The sequence below is a fragment of the Hypomesus nipponensis genome, chromosome 15 (assembly GCF_054491055.1).
Source record: "Hypomesus nipponensis isolate SF chromosome 15, ASM5449105v1, whole genome shotgun sequence".
NCBI classification, from domain to species: domain Eukaryota; kingdom Metazoa; phylum Chordata; class Actinopteri; order Osmeriformes; family Osmeridae; genus Hypomesus; species Hypomesus nipponensis.
Window position 1 is genome coordinate 7,232,380 of NC_140375.1, and position 20,807 is coordinate 7,253,186.

Below are 20,807 nucleotides of genomic sequence, written 5' to 3' on the forward strand. Positions count from 1 at the left end.
TGATCTGGGACAGAGATTTACTCTGCTAGTTATGAGACAGATTGGCCTGGACTGTAAGCACACACACACACACACACACACACACAGAGCACTACATGCCTTTACGATACAGGCACACAGTAACTTCCTGTTCACACACACACACCTTTCATAACTTTATTGATTCAGACGAGACATTTTCAATACTGCAAGTGAAGAATGATGTGACATGTGAGAGACAGAGAGAGGCAGAGAGAGAGAGGAAGAGAGAGAGACAGGCAGACATACAGAGATAGAGAAAGTCAGATAAAGCAAGAGAGTGAGGGACATGCAGACAGGGAGAAGGTAAGAGAGAGAAACAGGTAGACAGAGAGAGAGAGAGAGAGAGAGAGAGAGAGAGAGACAGAGAGAGAGAGAGAGAGAGAGAGAGAGAAAGGGAGAGAGAGAGAGAAAGGGAGAGAGGGAGAGAGGGAGATTGAGAGAAGAAAGTGAGGGACGAGTGGTTCCAGCAGAGATGAGGTGCTGTATTCTATCATCTATCATTTTATTGATTTGTCTATAAAAACAGTGAGAGCTCCTGTCCTGGCCAGCAGCATTATTGCTTCCCTCTTTATTAGTTTGCTGTTTGAAGCAGCAACAGCTGTCCCTCTGCAGACAGACAGCTAATCCTCCCTCAGCAGGGCTGTCGTCCAGGTACTGACAGCACCGTGACAACTGTTACAAACAATTACACCACCAGCAGCCCACGGTCCCCGTGACAGAACACTACATATCAGTAATATCTATAACAGGTATATACCTGACTCTTATATAACCTACTGTTATGGTGTTACATCTTACTGGTAAAAAACGTACTGTTTCATACCTTACTGGTATTTACCCTGATGTTATAAACCTTACTGTTAAGTCACATACACTACTGTTAAACAGTTACATATCCTATTGTTATACCTTACTGTTATAAATTAAAATGTAGTCATTTAGCAGACACTCCTATCCAGAGCGACTTACAGTAAGTACAGGGACATTCCCCCAAGGCAAGTAGAATTAAGTGCCTTGCCCAAGGACACACTGTCATTTGGCACGGCCGGGAATCGAAACGGCAACCTTCTGATTAATACCCCGACTCCCTCACCATTCAGTCACTTGACTCCCTATAAATCCTGTTTTACTGTTATATATCTTTATTATAGACCCTGCTGTTATACCGTACTGCTACACCCTACAGTTATATACCTCTCTGTTATTGACCCACTGTAATTCTATACTAATTCTATCACATACTGTAAAAATAATTACATATACATTACATGTATGTATTATACAGTGATTATACTGTATATACAGTATACCCTAATGCTGTGTTAATATGTGTGTGTGTGTGTGTGTGTGTGTGTGTGTGTGTGTGTGTGAAAGAGAACAAGCCTTGCACATGTTCATAATCAGAACATATGTTGAGGAAACAGGAGAGCCAGGCTGGTTAGGAGAAGCCAGCCTGCGAGTCTGGGCCAAACCCAGGCTGTGAACACAGTGTCTGGGTCTCTCTCTCCCAGGCTGTGAACACAGTGTCTGGGTCTCTCTCTCCCAGGCTGTGAACACACTCTCAGGGTCTCTCTCCCCCAGGCCTGGGGACAGGAACAGCACTTCTGGGGTTGGCGGAGGGGGGAGGGGGGGGGGGGGTGCAGGGTGCCGCAAATCACATCCACTGTAGTTAATAGAGTGAGGCTATGCTGTTAAATGTCAATTTCCTGAGCAAGTCCTTCCCCTTGGCGAATGATTAGCTAATTTGGGGGCTGTGGGGAGGAGGGGTCAGCGGCGGACCTGGGGTGGGGGCTTGAGGGGGGCAGATAAACAAACGTGCATGTGGACAGGGGCTGGGGCAGACACACCCCTGCCAGGCAGTCTACCAGTTTACATTGGATTTGTCTTTCATTATCTCCTGGGGATGCAGACCCCTATGGCCCTGAGCACGTCCCCATTTCTGTGACAGGCCTTGAGACTGGCTCTCTGCCACTGCACAGCTCCCTTCATCCCTCTGTATCAGTCCCTTCCGACACATTTCCCTCCATCCCTCCTCCATCCATCCATCCATCCCTCCTTCCATCTACCTTCCTCTTTTGCATCGCTCCTTCATCCATCGCTCGCTCTGTCCATTCCTCCCTTCCTCCATCCATCCCTTGCACACTCCCGTCCATCCTCCCCTGCACCTCTGCTCCCCTCCATCCCTCCATCCCTCTGTTTAGGCCAATCTATTCCGTGTGGCTCCCTCCCTCCCTTGCGCCGGGCCAGTTTTCTCAGGGAGTTATCAATGAAGTAATTACGCTGGTGTTGCTGGTTGCCGCGGCTGCAGCTTATCTGGCCCTGACCCCCCGGCGGGCCGCTGGATATGATCCTCGGAACGGCCCAGAGGGGTAATTACACGGGCCGGTGTGAAGCTGGGTGGCGTGGCACCGTTATCTGGTCCTATTATGCTTCTGCCAAACACCGTTTTCATAGGAAATTGGACATTAATGGCAGCCACATGATACCATTAGTGGTGGTGGAGGAAAGGAGACGAGGGGGGAGAGAGAGAAAGAGAGAGAGAGAGAGAGAGACCGAGACAGAGACAGAGAGACAGACAGAGAGAGAGAGAGAAAGAGAGAGAGAGACAGAGAGACAGACAGAGAGAGAGAGAGAGAGAGAGAGAGAGAGAGAGAGAGAGAGAGAGAGAGAGAGAGAGAGAAATCAGGAGTCCTACACTGGTCAAATCATTATTCATAACCCCTCCCTCCCCTGACCTGGCCTTCTCTTTTAGTCTCATTTCTTTTTCTCAGACCCTGCCGTTCCTTCCCTCCTCCTCTTCACCTCTTTTCCACAGGCTCATCTGGACCTGGACCTAACCGGGACCTTAACATGGTTAATGGCCTGGAGAAGAACTGGACATTATATAACTCTGCATCTTACTCAGTCTCTATCCACACACACACACACTACAAAAAAACACCTCCAAAGGATAGAGATGGAGATGAAGAGGGAGAAATAGAAATGAAGAAAAAATAAACGAACTGTGTTGAAAGACAGAGAGAGAAACAGAGACCGTATTTGAGGAACTTCATTAAAGCCTTGCTCCCTGCCGAGAGAGACGTGGTGAGAGAGATGCAGAGAGACACAGCAGTCGCTTGCAACACTGCCGTTAAAAGACGTTTTTTTGGTTTTGTTTTTCATAATGATATTGAGTTTTTTTTCTTCTTCTTCTTCTCTGCAAAAAAAGCACCTTGAATGAGCAATGTGCATTTCCTGTTGCCAAAAGACTTGGAAAACAGCTGTTCATCCCAAAAGCTGCCTGCAGAGTGGAATGCAAATATGTTAACCACCCAGAATGTATTACTTTTGAGTGCTCTTCAAACACAGCGCCAGACACAAGTTTAATTTATGATATTCCTCTAATTATGAGAGCTGTTGAAATCATTTCCCAGGCTGTTTCCCTCTTCCAAGCAGCACACTTTCTGTTCTCATAGTTCACACACACACATGCAAACACACTAAAATACACGCACAAGAATACACACACACGCGTGCACACACACACGCACACTGATATGAGCGCACATGAACATCCATAAAATATATGTTGCACACACACAAACACGCAGAACAAAGAGTTGTAAAGTAGCTGATTGCACAATTAACACAGTGGAGAACATTGATCCCTGGAAGCCCGCCCTCCCTCCCTCCCTCCCTTCCTACCGCCCTCTCTCCCTTCCCCTCCCTCCCTCCCTCCCTCCCTCCCTCCCTCCCTCCCTCCCTCCCTCCCTCCCTCCCTCCCTCCCTCCCTCCCTCCCTCCCTCCCTCCCTCCCTCCCTCCCTCCCTCCCTCCCTCCCTCCCTCCCTCCCTCCCTCCCTCCCTCCCTCCCTCCCTCCCTCCCTCCCTCCCTCCCTCCCTCCCTCCCTCTCTCCTTCCCTCTCTCCCTCACACCCATAAAAAGACTCCATAAAAAGCAAATGTTTAGATTTGTCATCATCTTCTTTTGACATCAGTGTGGGGTCTGCTCTGCTGGTGGTGTTATTGCAGGTCTAAGATGTAGGGAGGAAACTCCCCCCCCCAACACGCACACAAACGCACACATTAAACACACACAAACGCACACACGCATGCATAGGCAAACACACACACCCTCTACCCCCCCACGGCCCACACACACAGATGGGCATTAGGGCCACACTCAGCTCAGAGTTCAAAGGCCTTCAAAGCCTCCTCAGATCTGCATGATCCCACACGGACAAAGATGGAGAGAAGACTATCAGAACTCTATCAGAGAGAAAAGAAAAGAAAGAAAAATTAGGACTGTGAATGAAGTCTTCATCCGGGAGGGGAGGGGGGGGGTGAGGTGAGGCTGGAGGAGGGGTGAGTCTGGGGGGTGTGTCTGGATGAGGATGGAGAGATAAGGATGGGGGTGAGGCCACATGAGGGGTGAGGCCTGAGGAGGCTGGAGGAGGGGTGAGTCCAGAGCCGGGGTGAGGAGGAGCAGGAGGAGGTGAGGACTGGCTCCTCTGGTCCAGATGCCCAGCGTCACTCAGCCACAACACTGCAATCCTAAACTGGGTCGTCTGGCGCTCAGCTGACCCCTGACCCCTGTGTCAGCGCTGGCTGCCGTGACGACCATTAGCAGCTGGAGGGTGGGTGGGCGATGGGGGGGCGAACCCTGACAAAGGTCAAGCGGAGGTCATGCTGAGACTAGGTGCTAACTCGCCAACTCTTCACAGCCACTCAGAGAAGCCCGCACTCGTTTTCTCATCCCTCACTTTTTTCTTTTTTTTTCTTTTAATGCGAGTGGGACAATTAGTCATGTTGAGTTTGGAGAGGCTCACTTTAGTTGTCAGGAGTTCATTTGTACTGGGACGGGTGAGGAGGGGGGAGAACCGAGGGTTGAGAAGAGAGATGAAGGGAGAGGTGGATATCAAGGGTCAGAGAGAGTGAGAAAAAGAGGAAGAGAGAGAGAGAGAAAGAGAGGAGAGAGAAAGAACGACAGCTAGAGAGACAGAAGGAAAGACAGAAAAAGAAAAAGACAGACAGACAGACAGACAGACAGACAGACAGACAGACAGACAGACAGAGAGAGAGAGAGAGAGAGAGAGAGAGAGAGAGAGAGAGAGAGAGAGAGAGAGAGAGAGAGAGAGAGAGAGAGAGAGAGAGAGAGAGAGAGAGAGAGAGAGAGAGAGAGAGAGAGAGAGAGAGAGAGAGAGAGAGAGAGAGAGAGAGAGAGAGAGAGAGAGAGAGAGAGAGAGAGAGAGAGAGAGAGAGATAGAGAGAGAGAGAGAGAGAGAGAGAGAGAGAGAGAGAGAGAGAGAGAGAGAGAGAGAGAGAGAGAGAGAGAGAGAGGAGCGAGCCTGTTTTTCATTAGCAGGTGTGCTCTCAGGGCTTGGGGACTGTGGCTTTCCCTCTGCTGTATTTATGAAGTGGCAGCAGATCTGAGGCCTGGCCTGTAACAGGCCTTTATTGTTGAAACGCTGCACACTCTCCCCGCCTCGCCGTGATTTAGGAACCTCACAACTCCGGTATAAGAAAAATCATAAACGCTGAGAATAACCATGTGGGTGGACTGTAAAAGCACGGGAGAGGAACGGGAGGACAGAAAGCAGACACACATTCCACTCCTACTGAAGGGAAAAGTACACTTAATTAAACAAACACGCGTCTGAATCTGAAAATATCCACTCATAAAACAACTCCACTTTCAGGTCTAATTTCGGTTATTTATATATATATATATATATATATATATATATATATATATATATATATATATATATATATATATATGTATGTATGTATTGAGATATATTTACATTTTAGTTTTTTTTCTTGAGTTTGCGGAGAGCAAGACGAAGTTGTCATCTATCTTCTGATAAACACAGAAAAACTAAAAACTCTCTGCCTCCCTCTCAAGGATATCTCTTCATTTCTTTTTCTTCATTTTCATAAACAGGAGGGCTCCTGTCAAGAACAAGGTTTGAGGGACAGAACAGCTCTCTCGCTCCCTCCCTCCCTCCCTCCCTCCCCTCCCTTCTCTCTACTTTACGTCTGTCATTCTCCTTCACAGAGACTCTCAGCATCGGCACATCTGTCGCCATGCCCCATCAAAGCATCGCTGCTCCAAATGAAAAAACAGATGCCCGCTGATATCGCTTCTGGTGGCGGATCGCTGTGGGCTGCCGTGGCGACGGCGAGGCTGACGGATGGGGCTCCGTCGCCGGGTAGAAATGCAGGGTCTCTAACGCTGTCTGCGCGGTAACAAGGAGATGGGGTCACACAAGGTACACTTTCTAAAGAGCCAGTTGGTTTTCACACACACACACACACACACAAACAATGTCATATAGCCTGACACACACACACACACAAAAACAAAACTATGTTTTTAGGTAGGTACACACCTACCTAAGATCTTATCTTATTCCTCATTGCAGCACTATGCTAGCTGCCTGTACCACAAGCCAGGACAGGGGCATACTCCCTCCCAGATAGAGGCAGGGCAGTGACACAAGCCAGGACAGGGGCATACTCCCTCCCAGATAGAGGCAGGTCAGTGACACAAGCCAGGACAGGGGCATGCTACCTCCCAGATAGAGGCAGGGCAGTGATACAAGCCAGGACAGGGGCATGCTCCCTCCCAGATAGAGGCAGGGCAGTGACACAAGCCAGGACAGGGGTATGCTACCTCCCAGATAGAGGCAGGTCAGTGACACAAGCCAGGACAGGGGCATGCTACCTCCCAGATAGAGGCAGGTCAGTGACACAAGCCAGGACAGGGGCATACTCCCTCCCAGATAGAGGCAGGTCAGTGACACAAGCCAGGACAGGGGCATACTCCCTCCCAGATAGAGGCAGGTCAGTGACACAAGCCAGGACAGGGGCATACTCCCTCCCAGATAGAGGCAGGTCAGTGACACAAGCCAGGACAGGGGTATGCTACCTCCCAGATAGAGGCAGGTCAGTGACACAAGCCAGGACAGGGGCATGCTACCTCCCAGATAGAGGCAGGGCAGTGACACAAGCCAGGACAGGGGCATACTCCCTCCCAGATAGAGGCAGGTCAGTGACACAAGCCAGGACAGGGGCATACTCCCTCCCAGATAGAGGCAGGGTATCTACCACTGCCTAAGCCCTGCTGCTGGCCCTGCTGTGTGTGTGTCAGAACTCTCAACAGTGTAGCGGCCTCACAGTGCATACTCCTCCGACTGCTGCTACAACAGACCCACTTCCTCTCCGTTATCTCAACAGGAAGTCCTGGAGCTAGCGCCCAGATAGCGTAGCCTAGCACCCAGCTAATGGGCTAACAATGGTGACATGATAGCGTAGCGCTGACAAGGGTAATAGTGGCTGACGGCTAACGCGGCCAATGTGATAGCATAGAACCCATGCCAACACTAAAATGACAATGCTAATAGGGATAACACTTCTTAAGTATTAGCATAGCACCCAGGTTAAGGATCAGTGAACATGGCTAACACTGCTGCTAGGGACACCGGTGTTGGCCTACGTCTGCCAGGCTTGAATACAGCCTCACACAGCTGATTGTTCAACCAATCATAGAAATGTTTCCATAAATGCTCCACCAAATCACAGAGAAGCAAAGCTGTTCAACCAATCACAGAGGGGCTTTCCAGACTGCTAAACCAATCATAGCCGCGGGACAGGTAATCCATCTCCCCCACATCCTCCTCCTGTCCACAACCCCCCCCAGTCCTGACCAGATGGGGGAGGGGGGAGATTGAACACTCACCCTCACTGAGAAAGTGTTTCATTACTTTACTTTCATAGAGTGACTCGACTTCAGTCAAGACACACTTGATCCCAGTTTCAATCTGCTGCTCTCTCTCTCCTCTCTTCCTTTCACACAAAGCCTCACCCTCCCTTCCCTACCTCTCTCGCTCTCTCTTTATTCTCGCTCGTTCCCACACCTCTCGCTTTCTTATGTCTTTTTCACACACCTCCCTCTCTCTCTATCATTCGTTTTGTTGTAAAAAAATTAAGCTATCCCTCGCGTGAGCGGAGCCACATGTGTGCTGTGTGTCAGAGCAGAGCAGACAAGTGCAGACGGGGCTCCCATTAGCTTGTCTCACACACACACACACACACACACACTGTGACAGTTAGACTGGGCTTCCATTAGGCAGTTATTTGCTCTCCGCTCCGTCAGAGAGGGAGGAAAGACAGGGTTTCTGTAGCAGGGAGAAACATATGGCTCTGCTTAGGACACACACATCACACACCTCTAGAACAATCTCTCTCAGACGCAGGTGCACACTCACCCACACAACCTTGTACAAGACACACAGACGTTTTCTCTGTCTGGGCCTTGAACCTAAGGCTGATATCTAGATCTCTGTCCTCTGACCTGGTCATCGAACCAGTCAGACATAGCATAAGGCTGCTGAGACAAGGACAGGCAGGACAGGGGAGGGACAACTGTCAAAATATGAAAGTCTGCCGGTGGCTTCCTCCACGCCACCGCCCAGAGCACACAGGGAGGGGGGGGGGGGGCATAGCGGTCAGCTGGTCCAGTCTAGAAACAGCAAACACCAGGATGTCTCTCTTTCTCACACATCTCTTTTTCTTTCTTTCTCCCCATTTCTTTCTCTCTCTTTCTAGCTCTACCTTTCTCTCTGTCTTTCCCCCCCCCCCTCCGCCCCTGTCCCCACAGGAGCCCAGGGCGTCATTAGACCCAAGGGGTCCGCACAGCTCTGTGACAACACACAGGTCTGCCAATTAGAAATAATTAGCCAGTCATTTCTGTGGCGAGTCGTTTTAAGTGCATATAGCACGGTGATGATGCCTATTAGCCGGGCTGGGCCGCGCAGGCCCGCACTCAAACGTCTCCCGCGCGAAAAAATAATGACGGCAGTGATCACAAAGCGTCCGCTCCCTCTCTGTACTTCACCTCGCCGCGTTTCAAAACCCCACTTCATTACCCAAGGTAATTAATCCGCCATTAATTGCAGGAAAAGCCCGGTTTACCTCCCTTCGTTTCTAATTATCATCTTATAAATAGTTATGGTCCTAATTAACGTGTTCATTAGGCAGGGTATTTCTCTCAAAGCCTTGCTGGGAGCCAAAGGTTGGTCCGGGCCCTCTGAAGCCTGGGCAGACAGAAGGGGAGGCCATCCTGCCTGAATTTGCTTTTATTTTACTACATTCAACCCCCTAATTGGCATTTAAAACCTCATTTGGACCAACTTCAAGAAGCCTAAATAGGCAGAATGAGGGAGAGGAAGGAGATATCCATTTGGTATTCACTCTCCGACACCGGGACAGGAGGAAGCTGCTCGCTCACTCTGTCTGTCTAGCTGTCTGTCTAGCTGTCTGTCTAGCTGTCTGTCTAGCTGTCTGTCTAGCTGTCTGTTCTGGTTGTGGACACAGTTTTACAGAGGGGTAGCCGGGGAACACATCCAACTGTTCTCTCTCAGGGTCAATCACCACTGTTAAAACTAGCTGTTCAGAGAAACACACACAGGCATGCCGAACACACACACACGCACGTAGATTTATACAATAGATACACACACGTGCCCTCGCACACACACACCGCCCTGTGGCAAGGCCACAGCCTGAAGCTCAGATAACATCACAAAGGCAGATGAACATAAACAGAAGTCATGCTGGGCTTTACGTCCAAACCACTCACCTCTCCATACACCACCATCATGGGGGTGGACTGTGTGTGTGTGTGCCCCGAAAGTATATATTTCTGTGTGTCTTTATATGTCTGTGCGTATGGTTTGTGTGTTGATCTATATATCTGTGTGAGTGTGTGTGTTTGTTTGTGTGTTTAGCAGGACGGGCTCAGGATCTGCCGAGCAGCTAGCTTCCCCACCCAGGGGAGAGAGAGAGGACTGCTGGGGTAGGAGCCTGAGGGGTGGGGGGTGGATGGTGAGGAGGGGGGGGGGGGGGAGAGGGGGTGAGGAGGCGGGAGAGGGGGTGAGGAGGGGGGAGGTGGGGGGAGAGGAGGGGGGAGAGGGGATGAGGAGGGGGGAGGTGGGGGGAGAGGAGGGGGGACAGGGGGTGAGGAGGAAGGAGGTGGGGGGAGAGGAGGGGGGAGAGGGGGTGAGGAGGGGGAGAGGGGGTGAGGAGGGGGGAGGTGGGGGGAGAGGAGGGGGGAGAGGGGGTGAGGAGGGGGAGAGGGGGTGAGGATGCGGGAGAGGGGGTGAGGAGGGGGAGAGGGGGTGAGGAGGGAGTTCTCTGGCAGAAGAGAACAGTGCTCGCGGCGAGCCGGGGATGAAAGGCCTCGTCCGTGTCAGTCACTTACTCTGCTCTTTACTAAATAAAGGATTCTGACAACAAAGCAGGACTGACGCTCAGAAGCAGATAAACACAGAAGACACCAATACCCCGGACGGTCACAGGACGGAGATAGAGAGAGAGAGAGAGAGAGAGAGAGAGAGAGAGAGAGAGAGAGAGAGAGAGAGAGAGAGAGAGAGAGAGAGAGAGATAGAAGGAGAGAGGGAGAGAGGGGGGGGGGAGGGAGGGAGGAGAGAGGGAGGGAGAGGAAAGGAGGGGGACCGAGCTGGAGATAGAGAGAGGAATAGAGGAGACAGGGGGGAGACAGGACGAGCAGAGAGGAAAAGGGAGAGAGATGAAAGAGGGAGAGAAGCAAGAGAGGAGAACGGTTAGCTGACAGCATCTCAGACGGTCGGACTGTAGAAATGTTGGTTTTCAGGAGGTGGAGGAGAGCTTCTGGACTGGACTCAGAGCAGGCCATCCTTCACTTGAAATCAACACTCTGCACATCTACTCACACCACTCCTGGAGCCTCACTCCAGTGGCAAATGTATGTGTGTGTGTGTGTGTGTGTGTGTGTGTGTGTGTGAAGCTGAGTGCTATAAGCTATACGGCATCACATTTTTTAATGACAGCTGGAGGTCTTATGCTAACGGTGCACTAACTCCTAAAACACACACTCACAGTTTCCAAACTACTCCGGGGTAATCCTCAGAAGACGGAGGTGGAATAGACACATGCTGACTTTCCTTCTCACCCTCCTCATCTAATTTCCTGCTCTTCATCAACGACATCCAAACTTTATAGATCTGGATCTCTGGTTTTGCTGAGGAAACCAGACTTCAGTTGTCATGTACTCAACACACACACACTCAGAGCTGTTCTCCAAGGAAAGCTTCTGGCAGAACACAAACACACACACACACTCACACACAACGTGTTGCTCCAGATGCTATGGAGGTCTGGGGAGCCCACATGTCCAGTTATCCGTCCCACCCTCAGCTTGGTGATGAGGGGGTCTGATTGCCACTCCCTCCCTCCCTCTCTCTCTTTCCCTCCCCCTCTCTGTCTTCCCTCCTCTCTTATCCCCCTTCATCGTTCTTAACTTACCCCCCCTTTGCCCCCCCCCGTCCACCTACCCTTTCTCCGCCCCCTCCCCCTCCTGACCTTGCACGCGCTCCGTAGCAGGAAGAGGGCACGGGCAGGAAAAGCCATCAAGCAGATGTAGTGCTCTCCTCCTACGCCCCCCCACCCCTCCTTCCTCCTCCTCCCCGCTCCACCCCCCCCCCCCCCCCCGTCGTGTTTCCCCCCTCCCCTCCCCATCTCCTCCAGCACCTCATCTCATACCTCGGAAAATTGCTGTGTGAAATAAATACGCGGCTATCAGTCACTCATACACACAAGGAGAGGAGAGGAGAGGAGTGGAGCACTTTAACAATCCACGGAACCAGAGGCCTCAGCACTATCAGTCCTACATTGTAGCCCTAGTCCCTGTGGCCTAGCCCTGACCATAGTTCTTGGCCCTAGCCATAGTGCTGCTTGCTTTGTATATTTGCTCTCCTGGGGGAGGAGGGGGAGGAGGGGGAGGAGGGGGAGGAGGTGCAGGGTTATTAGGGGGCCTCCCTCCCCCTCTCTCTACTAATGCACATGACAAGCTCATGATCTAACTAGCATCCTGTTAGCCAGGGTAAATCCTGACGCTAGCACTTTGCACCCAACACAACATACCTCTGAAATATTAATGAGAAATGTAAGCATCTGTGTGCTACTGTGTGTTCCTGTGTGTGTGTGTGTGTGTGTGTGTGTGTATATGTTTGTGTGTGTGTGTATGTGTGTGTGTGTACCTGTCAGTGTGACGTCTGGTGTTTGAGGTCAAGTGGTGGATTAGCGACGCCCCTGAACTCCAACACCCCCCACCCCCCACCCCCGCACCCCCCTCCATCCATCCTCCCTGCCTCTCTTCGTGATACAGCAGTAGTCATTGGCTCTGACACCCTCCCTGTGATTGATTGACAGACGAAGCCACCCATCAGGCTGCTGTGTGACACCTAGCCCCAGATCCCTCACCCACCTGGGCTGTCCTTGTCACCTGGCGGCTCAGTTCAGTTCTCCTCTCCTCTGCTATGTTCTGCTGTGCTCTGTTCTACTGTGTTCTGCTATGTTCTATTCTGTTCTGCTGTGTTCTGCTATGTTCTGCTATGTTCTGCTATGTTCTATTCTGTTCTGCTATGTTCTGCTATGTTCTATTCTGTTCTGCTGTGTTCTGCTATGTTCTATTCTGTTCTGCTATGTTCTGCTATGTTCTATTCTGTTCTGCTGTGTTCTGCTATGTTCTATTCTGTTCTGCTGTGTTCTGCTATGTTCTGCTATGTTCTATTCTGTTCTGCTGTGTTCTGCTATGTTCTGCTATGTTCTATTATGTTCTGCTGTGTTCTGCTATGTTCTATTCTGTTCTGCTGTGTTCTGCTATGTTCTGCTATGTTCTATTCTGTTCTGCTGTGTTCTGCTATGTTCTGCTATTTTCTATTGTGTTCTGCTATGTTCTATTCTGTTCTGCTGTGTTCTGCTATGTTCTGCTATGTTCTATTCTGTTCTGCTATGTTCTGCTATGTTCTATTCTGTTCTGCTGTGGTCTGCTATGTTCTATGCTGTTCTGCTGTGTTCTGCTGTGTTCTGCTATGTTCTATTCTGTTCTGCTGTGTTCTGCTGTGTTCTATTCTGTTCTGCTATGTTCTATTCTGTTGTGCTATGTTCTATTCTGTTGTGCTATGTTCTGCTATGTTCTATTCTGTTCTGCTATGTTCTATTCTGTTCTGCTATGTTCTGCTATGTTCTATTCTGTTCTGCTGTGTTCTGCTATGTTCTATTCTGTTCTGCTATGTTCTATTCTGTTGTGCTCTGACCTCACGTATCTTCTCTCCACCTCTCCTTTGCTTTCTACCCTCCTGTCATCTCCTCTACCCCTCTCCTCTCTCTTTCACTCCTCTCCTCCTGGCCTCTTTTCTCTTCTCCTTTTCTCATCTCTTCGGTGCTCTGCCCTGCTTGCTCACATCAAACAGCATAAACATTCATGTCTAATAGCCAATCATCCCTGCGTGCCTCCTGTCCGTGTCATGACTAGATTACTGCTCTCCTCAGGGGCAGGGACCACAGAAAACACCAGCTCCACACACTCCTGTTTCATCTAGCCATTTATTCTTTATTTATACATAAAAGATTGAAAAGAAGGTAATATTCTCTTTCTCTTTCTCTCTGCCTCCCAGACTGTCCTAATCTTCCAACCTGCAATATTCCTATGGTGCTTTTATCATTCTCATTTCAACTGAATAATATCCCTCTCTCCACATGTTCCTACCTTCTCCCTCTCCCTCGCTCTCTCTCGCGCTCTCTCTCTCTCACTCTCTCTTTTTCTCTCTCTCTCACTCTCTCTATCCCTCTCTCTCTCTCTCTCTCTCCACCTTTCTCTCTGATTTCGTCCCTCCGTCTTTCTCATTCCCTGCCTCCAACTTTCTATCTCTCTCTCATTCTCCCTCACAGCTCTCCGTACCTCCCTTCCTCCATCCCTCTCTCTCATATTCTCGTGCCAGGCGTGCGTCCGGGGCTGCAGCGCCTCATATCCTGTCTCAGTATCAATCATGACTTCCTGTCCACTCAATCCACCTCTGATTCATCAGCCTCCACCCCCCCTCTCCCTCTCCTGCCCCCCTCCCCTGCTTCACCCTCCGCCTCACCCCCCCCTACAGTCACGGACAACCTCTGTGTCACGTGACCCCCCCCCCCCCCACCCCCACCATCACCCTTCCCGTCCACGCAGACAGGAGCGTCTTTAGTCTTTGGCACCTGGAAAGGGTTTTACATACAGAACCTTTGGAAGATTCTTGAACTGTTCCATGTGGTTCTAGGGAGAGAACGTTTCGGTCTGTTAGTGAGAGAGCAGATTGGAGCCCCAGTCAGGAATGCTGTTGCATCATCAAACCAGCCATAACACTGAGTTAACACAGTCTGGAAGCCACAGTCCTCCACCCCAACCACACATACACTGACGACACAAACAAACATCCATACTCACACACACAATCCCAACACACCTCCCCACAGACACACACATACACCCAACCACATTCACACACACACCCCTCTCCCTAACCACACACATCCACCCACCCACCCCTTCCCCTAACCACACAAACACACACCGCCCCCTGTACCGACACCCACCTGCTAGATGCATTAAGCCGATTACATCTGCTAATCACAGGGCTACATGGGTAAATACAGATATCATCTACTGTAATTCCTAATCTGCTAATCCCACCACAGTCTTTCATCTGGCTCGGCCCCTGGTAACAACATGATATTACTGTTGTAATCCCTGGTACAGGAGAGGGTGGAGGGTAACTGACTGGGGGGGATACTGTGAGAAAGTTACATTTAGTCATTTAGCAGACGCTCTTATCCAGAGCGATTTACAGGGACATTCCCCCCGAGGCAAGTAGGGTGAAGTGCCTTGCCCAAGGACACAATGTCATTTTGCACGGCCGGGAATCAAACCAACAACCTTCTGATTGATAGCCCGATTCCCTAACCGCTCAGCCCTAACCCCAGGGGGTCAGATGGCTTACCTCCAGCACCCATGTTTTAACTGGACTGTCAACCTTCTTTCTATCCATCCCTCCTTCTATGGTCCAGCCATCCATTTGTCCACCTTTTGATTTTTCCCTCCATGCATCTGTCCATCTCTCCCGCCATCCATGCACCACTTCCCCTCATCCTAACTCATTAAGATGGGAACACACTCCTTTGTGATTCTAATTATGAAATACCCCACACACACACCATATCCAGCCCCCCCCCTCCCACACACACACACACCATATCCAGCCCCCCCCCCCACACACACCCACCATATCCAGCCCCCCCCCCCCACACACACACACACCATATCAAGCCCCCCCCCCACACACAGACCATATCCAGACCTCCCCCACACACACACCATATCCAGCCCCCAGCCCCCCCACACACACACACACATCATATACACATCTCCCCCTATATTCCCACACACTATATACACTGTCCCCCCATACACACGCCATGCACACATCCCCCCCCCAAACACACAACACATACACCACAGTCCCCCCCCCAGCAGCAGTAAACAAGGGGCCTCGTCTGCATTCATGGCGACAGGCTGTGATGCGTAGAAGGGGATTTAGAAGCTTTTTGGTTTAGCGCTTCATTACCTCAGATTAGCTGTGGTAATAAGACACACACATACACACACAGGACCACTCATTTATGCTGCGGAGAGGGTGTGTCTGTAAGAACATTGTGATGATAATAACCATAATTCAATAAACCATGAATGGATAATGCTGTTTTAATTGCATTAATTAATTGGAGACGAGTCCCCTTGTCTTGTGTTTCTAAAGGGGGGAGGACCAGGAGAACCGTGTGTGTGTGTGTGTGTGGTGTGTGTGAGTGTGTGTGTTCATTAACACAAACAGACTGAGGAATAAGATGTCCTAACAAGCCTGTGCTCTGATGCTGTCTGCCTAAGCTGTGGGCTGGCTGGAGCAGGGGTTACACAGCTGTCACCACACACACACACACACACACAAGCTTTTAATGACAGCTGACATGTGCTAATGGCCTCATTAAAGCTAACACACACATAAAGACACATTCACGGAAAGTATTTGTTTGTTGTCAGAAACACACCCCCCACTCCCCCACACCTCAGTCCAGACAGACTATCCCCCGACCCTGTCACCCCCAACCCCCCCAATTCCAGCCTCCATCTGTGAAGGCCACTCCAATCCTGGGTCATTTACCTTGATCAAATAATGGAAGTTTTAATTTCTACGTTTCAAGTTATCGAGGTGCATTCAATTCGTCTCACCATTGCCGTTTACAGGACGGGGCCATTTATTGCATTTCACATCAAATAAAAAGTAAACACCTACTGTTTGTGAACGGAAAAATATAATCCAGGTACCCCTCCACACCACGCACACACTCCCGAGTCCTACCTCCGGTGGCGGCTGTGTGACCTGTGTGAGCGATGGCTCCGCCCCTTTTCTTTGACCGCACTCCGGCTCCGCCTCCTACGGGAAGACTCAGGGGACGAGCTGCTGCTTGAACGCCGCCTGCGCCTGAAAACACACACACCACACAAACACACGTGTTCATACACACATTAAGCAATGCACAATCTGTTTTTATAGCCAGTCCATTCAACTCTCAGCCTTACGTCTGGAAGCTGTCAAGTCAACCTAAGGCCAGAATCTTATTTCTCTTCATCTCGCCCCACGTTTTCCCTCCTCCCCCTCTTTCCTGAAGCTGCTGGCATGGTGCTCTCTCATTCTCTGTGTTCTTTGGGATTCTCAGCGTTACTGGGATCCGAAAACACAAACAGCTCCCGCGCCTCATGCATTAGTAACCGCCTCACTCCTTCTGCTCTAATCGGAGGTGCTGTTCAGTCCTGGATCAGATACTTCCTGGTTCTGTCTGACTGCGTTGTGCACTGGACAGACCGGCTCAGCGTCTGATTGGTTCCCCAGCACACCTCTGTTCTGGCTGCGGAGAATCCCTGTGGAGACAGTGGACCAGTCTGTGGTCTGCAGCCCTGCACAGCTGCAGCCAGGACCCTGTAGTCGTCCCCCCCATAGAGAGGAGGGGGGTCTGGAGGCAGGGAGGGTAGAGGGTAAATATCTCTTGGCCAGCAAGCCCCCCCTACCTACCCACACCACCAGCCAGCTTCCCGTTACCAGCGGCTACCGGAGATCGTCCACAGCAACGAGAAGAAACGAGGAAAAGCCTGTCTGCCTCACGAACAGTTTGAGTCAAATTCATTATTTAAAATCTGTTTGTTTTTGGTTTAACCCCCACCCGCCCACCACCACAATCCTGAGCTGTGTTAAGTAGTTCAAACACTAAGTCCTCCCACAGGGAGACTGGCAGAAGAGAAGAAGAAGAGAAAACTAACCAAATAACACAGAGGGTGAACTATCAAACCCTGTTTGTAGCACTTAGAGCTGCATCTGTATGGTGTGGTGTGTGTGTGTGTGTGTGTGTGTGTGTGTGTGTGTGTGTGTGTGTGTGTGTGTGTGTGTGTGTGTGTGTGTGTGTGTGTGTGTGTGTGTGTGTGTGTGTCAGTTCATGAAACGACCCTGATGCCAGGCGCTTCACACAGTTCACACACACAACACGCACGGGACCAGACAGGTTATTTGAACTGGAGGGGTGTGTGTGTGTGTGTGTGTGTATGTGAGTTCTCTCTTGCACACGCACTAATACACACACATGCTCTCACACACCCAGAGTAAGGCATGCACACACATACTTAGACACACACAGACTAACACATTCTCTCTCACACACAAAACACACACACACACACACATTCTCTCACAGACACAAAGTGTTTAAAGATGATATAGCAAACCAGACTGACTGTAACAAAGCGTTGGCATATAAGAGGGAGACAGTCAGTGTTCTCTGACATGGAAGCCTTCCACAAGAACACAGATCTGACACACACATTAACCATCCTTATGTGTCCATGTCACTCACCAAGAGAGAGGGGGAGCAAGAGGAAGGAGGGAGCGAGAGAGAGAGAGAGCGAGGATGGGTGGGTGGGTGGGGGAAATAGACAGCACATTTGCACAAACACACGTACAGTATAAATAGATACATATGAACACATATGATATGCACACCTCTCTCTATTACGCACACACACACACACACATTAATTGATTGATTGAGAGATAGGGCTAATTGATAAGAGGCTGCAGCCTAATGGTTTAAAGAGCTCCTCCCTGGCCCGCCCCACACAGTACTGATTTCCCATCAGCCGTAATGGACCCGGATCAGGACTCATAAATAATTAGCATCAGCTGGCCCTGTCTCAACAAGCATGCACAGCACTGTCTGGAAGGGGAGGGAGGGAGGGAGGGAGGGAGGGAGGGAGGGAGGGAGGGAGGGAGGGAGGGAGGGAGGGAGGGAGGGAGGGAGGGAGGGAGGGAGGGAGGGAGGGAGGGAGGGAGGGAGGGAGGGAGGGAGGGAGGGAGGGAGGGAGGGAGGGAGGGAGGGAGGGAGGGAGGGAGGGAGGGAGGGAGGGAGGGAGGGAGGGAGGGAGGGAGGTGTAGTGGAAAGCTGGGGAAGAGGTGTGGAGAGAAGAGGGAGGAATGGATAGAGGGCTGGATAGAGGGAGGGATGGAGGGAGGTGAGGAAGAATAAGGGAGGCAGGGGTGGAGATCTATAGGGAGGTGGATGTCCAGACCAATATCTCCTAGTCATGAGTCTCTGGTTCCCCCGCCCTCACAGACACTGACCCTGGATGCACCCAGGTCCTCTACGGATACCTCCCCACCCCCTCCAGACACTAGATTCCCCTACCCACACACAGACTAACACACACTCACATTAACACACAGGTCCACCCTCCAGACAATCCCAGAGGACAGAGCTAGGAAGTACGCCTTGCTCAGATCATAAGCGAATGTGAGTGTTTTGGCAGTGAGGGACAAAGTTTGACATGTCTTAATTGGGTGTGGTGGGTCTCTCACAGACCCACTGCACATGAAATGTCTTTTCCACAGCCTTACCCCCAGTGTCAGTGATAATGTTGTGTCATACGCCTACCTCCTATTTCTGTCTGTCCCTGTCCCAGGATGTTTGTTTCGAACTACCTCCTGTCCCTGTCTCCGGAGCAGTGGTTTCAAAGTAGCTCCTGTCTTTGTCTTCGGAGGGTTTGTTCCAATCTACCTCCTGTCCCTGTCTAAGGCGATTTGTTTAGACCTACCTCCTATCCCTGGAGCGAGAGCGGCTCTTCCTGCTGGACCTCCTGCTGTGGCTGGCCACCCTGCTCCCTGAGGAGCTGGAAGAAGAGGAGGAGGAAGAGGAGGAGCGCCGACGCTGCTGTTTCTTTTTCCGGCGGCTCCTGCTGTCCTGCTCGCTGTCCGATGAGTGCCGGCCCATGATGCTTCACTCTACGTCTGGCCGTCTGCAAAGCCAGGGAGAGAAGAGGGGAATATGTCAAATACTCAATTAAACTCTAATTTCTTTGCAATCCTTTAGAGTGCAAAGAGCTAAATGGCTGTGGTGATTTCAGGCACGGTCAGAAGCTAGTATACATGTAGTAAGACAGAGCTAAAACTACAGATACTGACAGAGCTAGTTAGATATAAAGAAGCTTTAAATGACGTTACCGTTTGTGTGAAGGAATTTCTTTGTAGCCAGTTATACCAGTAGTTACAATGTTGTGTTTGAATAGCGGCTGTTAAGAATTAGCGTACATGGGATAATTTTTTAAGAAGTGGAACAAGTTATATGTTTGAAAGTACTTTTTATCTAGCTAACTAATCAACAAGTATCAAGCTGTCTACAGACTATAGATTTTACAATCGATTATCACTGTTAATGTACCAACTTTACTTTTGTATTTTTATTCAAATTGATGAGCCAGTCAGCAAGATAGGTGCACAGTGATACCATGCTAGCTACACAGTTTCCCGTTAGCCTTGTTGGTTAGCATATTCCTTGCTAGCTAGCAAGCTAACATAAATAGCTAACATAGCTAGTTTTAACATGTAAATGCTTGCGCATAATATAGTTTAAGAAGACATTACATAGAAAGTAGACTCGAATATCTCCTACCTAGTAGCGCTCCTTCCTACAACAACACAGCATGTACTGGTCGATAAGACAGAACTAATCTATCTAGAGAGCGTCGATTGAATGCAGGGAAAATAGTCTACAACAGAGCGATCGTTCCCGTGAAGAATATCTCAATCAGAGATCTCTCTCTGTAGACCTATGTTGAAATGTTCTTGTGCTTCATATTTATTTAAATAGCTAAATGTAAAAAATGGAGAATTGGACGGTAAATGTTAACATGCAGAAAATACAGTGATGGTTTTTAAAAGTATATTTTTACATTGAGTATATATTTTATATCCAGATTATTTGGGAAAGCTTAGTTTGAATAACATCCGATAGATATTGATCAACTACGATAAAGGCCATTAACTATTTCAGCATCAACTTCATGCAAGGCTACATGCCAAGAAAGACCTATGTCTTTGTGTGATAGACAAGTAGTCACTGTAAATTCCATGCATCATGTTATTGACCTTCAATCTGAAACTAATTATCCTTCCTTATTGTTCACACCAGTGCAGAGCTAGTATACTAATCCTCGATATAGACTATATTTACACTGACGAGAAGGCAACATTTGTGTGGCAACTTGTTTTATTACAATTTACAGAAGTCATTTACGTCACCCACATCAAACACAAAATGAAGGCTATTCTAGGCCCACTTTGCTATAGCATTGCTGCTTTGCAATAGTAGGCAATATTGTTTGGAATGCCCATGCTTGTAGCCTTACTATGTGGTATCCAAGCATGGATTATTAGAGAAGGTGTACATGCTGCATATATATGCGCACCCACACAAACTCACACGCCAACTCAAACTTGGCCAAACGGTTTGTGCATGATTCATATTACTTATTATATCATCTTTATCTTGGCCGGGTTTCCCAGATTTGTTAAGG

The 20,807-nt window shown here is 49.7% G+C and overlaps 1 protein-coding gene across 3 annotated transcripts in view; it reads right to left on the reverse strand.

Moving 5' to 3' along the window:
• The window catches only part of rsrc1 (arginine/serine-rich coiled-coil 1), a 77,461-nt gene extending 57,444 nt beyond the window's left edge, over window positions 1–20,017 (reverse strand). Inside the window, exons 1-4 of one of the 3 annotated variants that reach the window (XM_084674611.1) lie at window positions 19,904–19,950; window positions 19,456–19,523; window positions 19,050–19,250; window positions 16,273–16,395 (exon numbers count right to left, since the gene is read on the reverse strand). In XM_084674611.1, coding sequence (XP_084530737.1) covers window positions 16,273–16,395; window positions 19,050–19,225 — 299 coding nt within the window. In that variant the 5' untranslated portion in view covers window positions 19,226–19,250; window positions 19,456–19,523; window positions 19,904–19,950. Of the gene's footprint in view, window positions 1–2,300; window positions 2,489–16,272; window positions 16,396–19,049; window positions 19,251–19,455; window positions 19,524–19,903 lie in introns of those variants that run through there. The other 2 variants (XM_084674610.1, XM_084674612.1) reach the window with 2 other exon arrangements.
• Window positions 20,018–20,807: the final 790 nt, after the last annotated feature.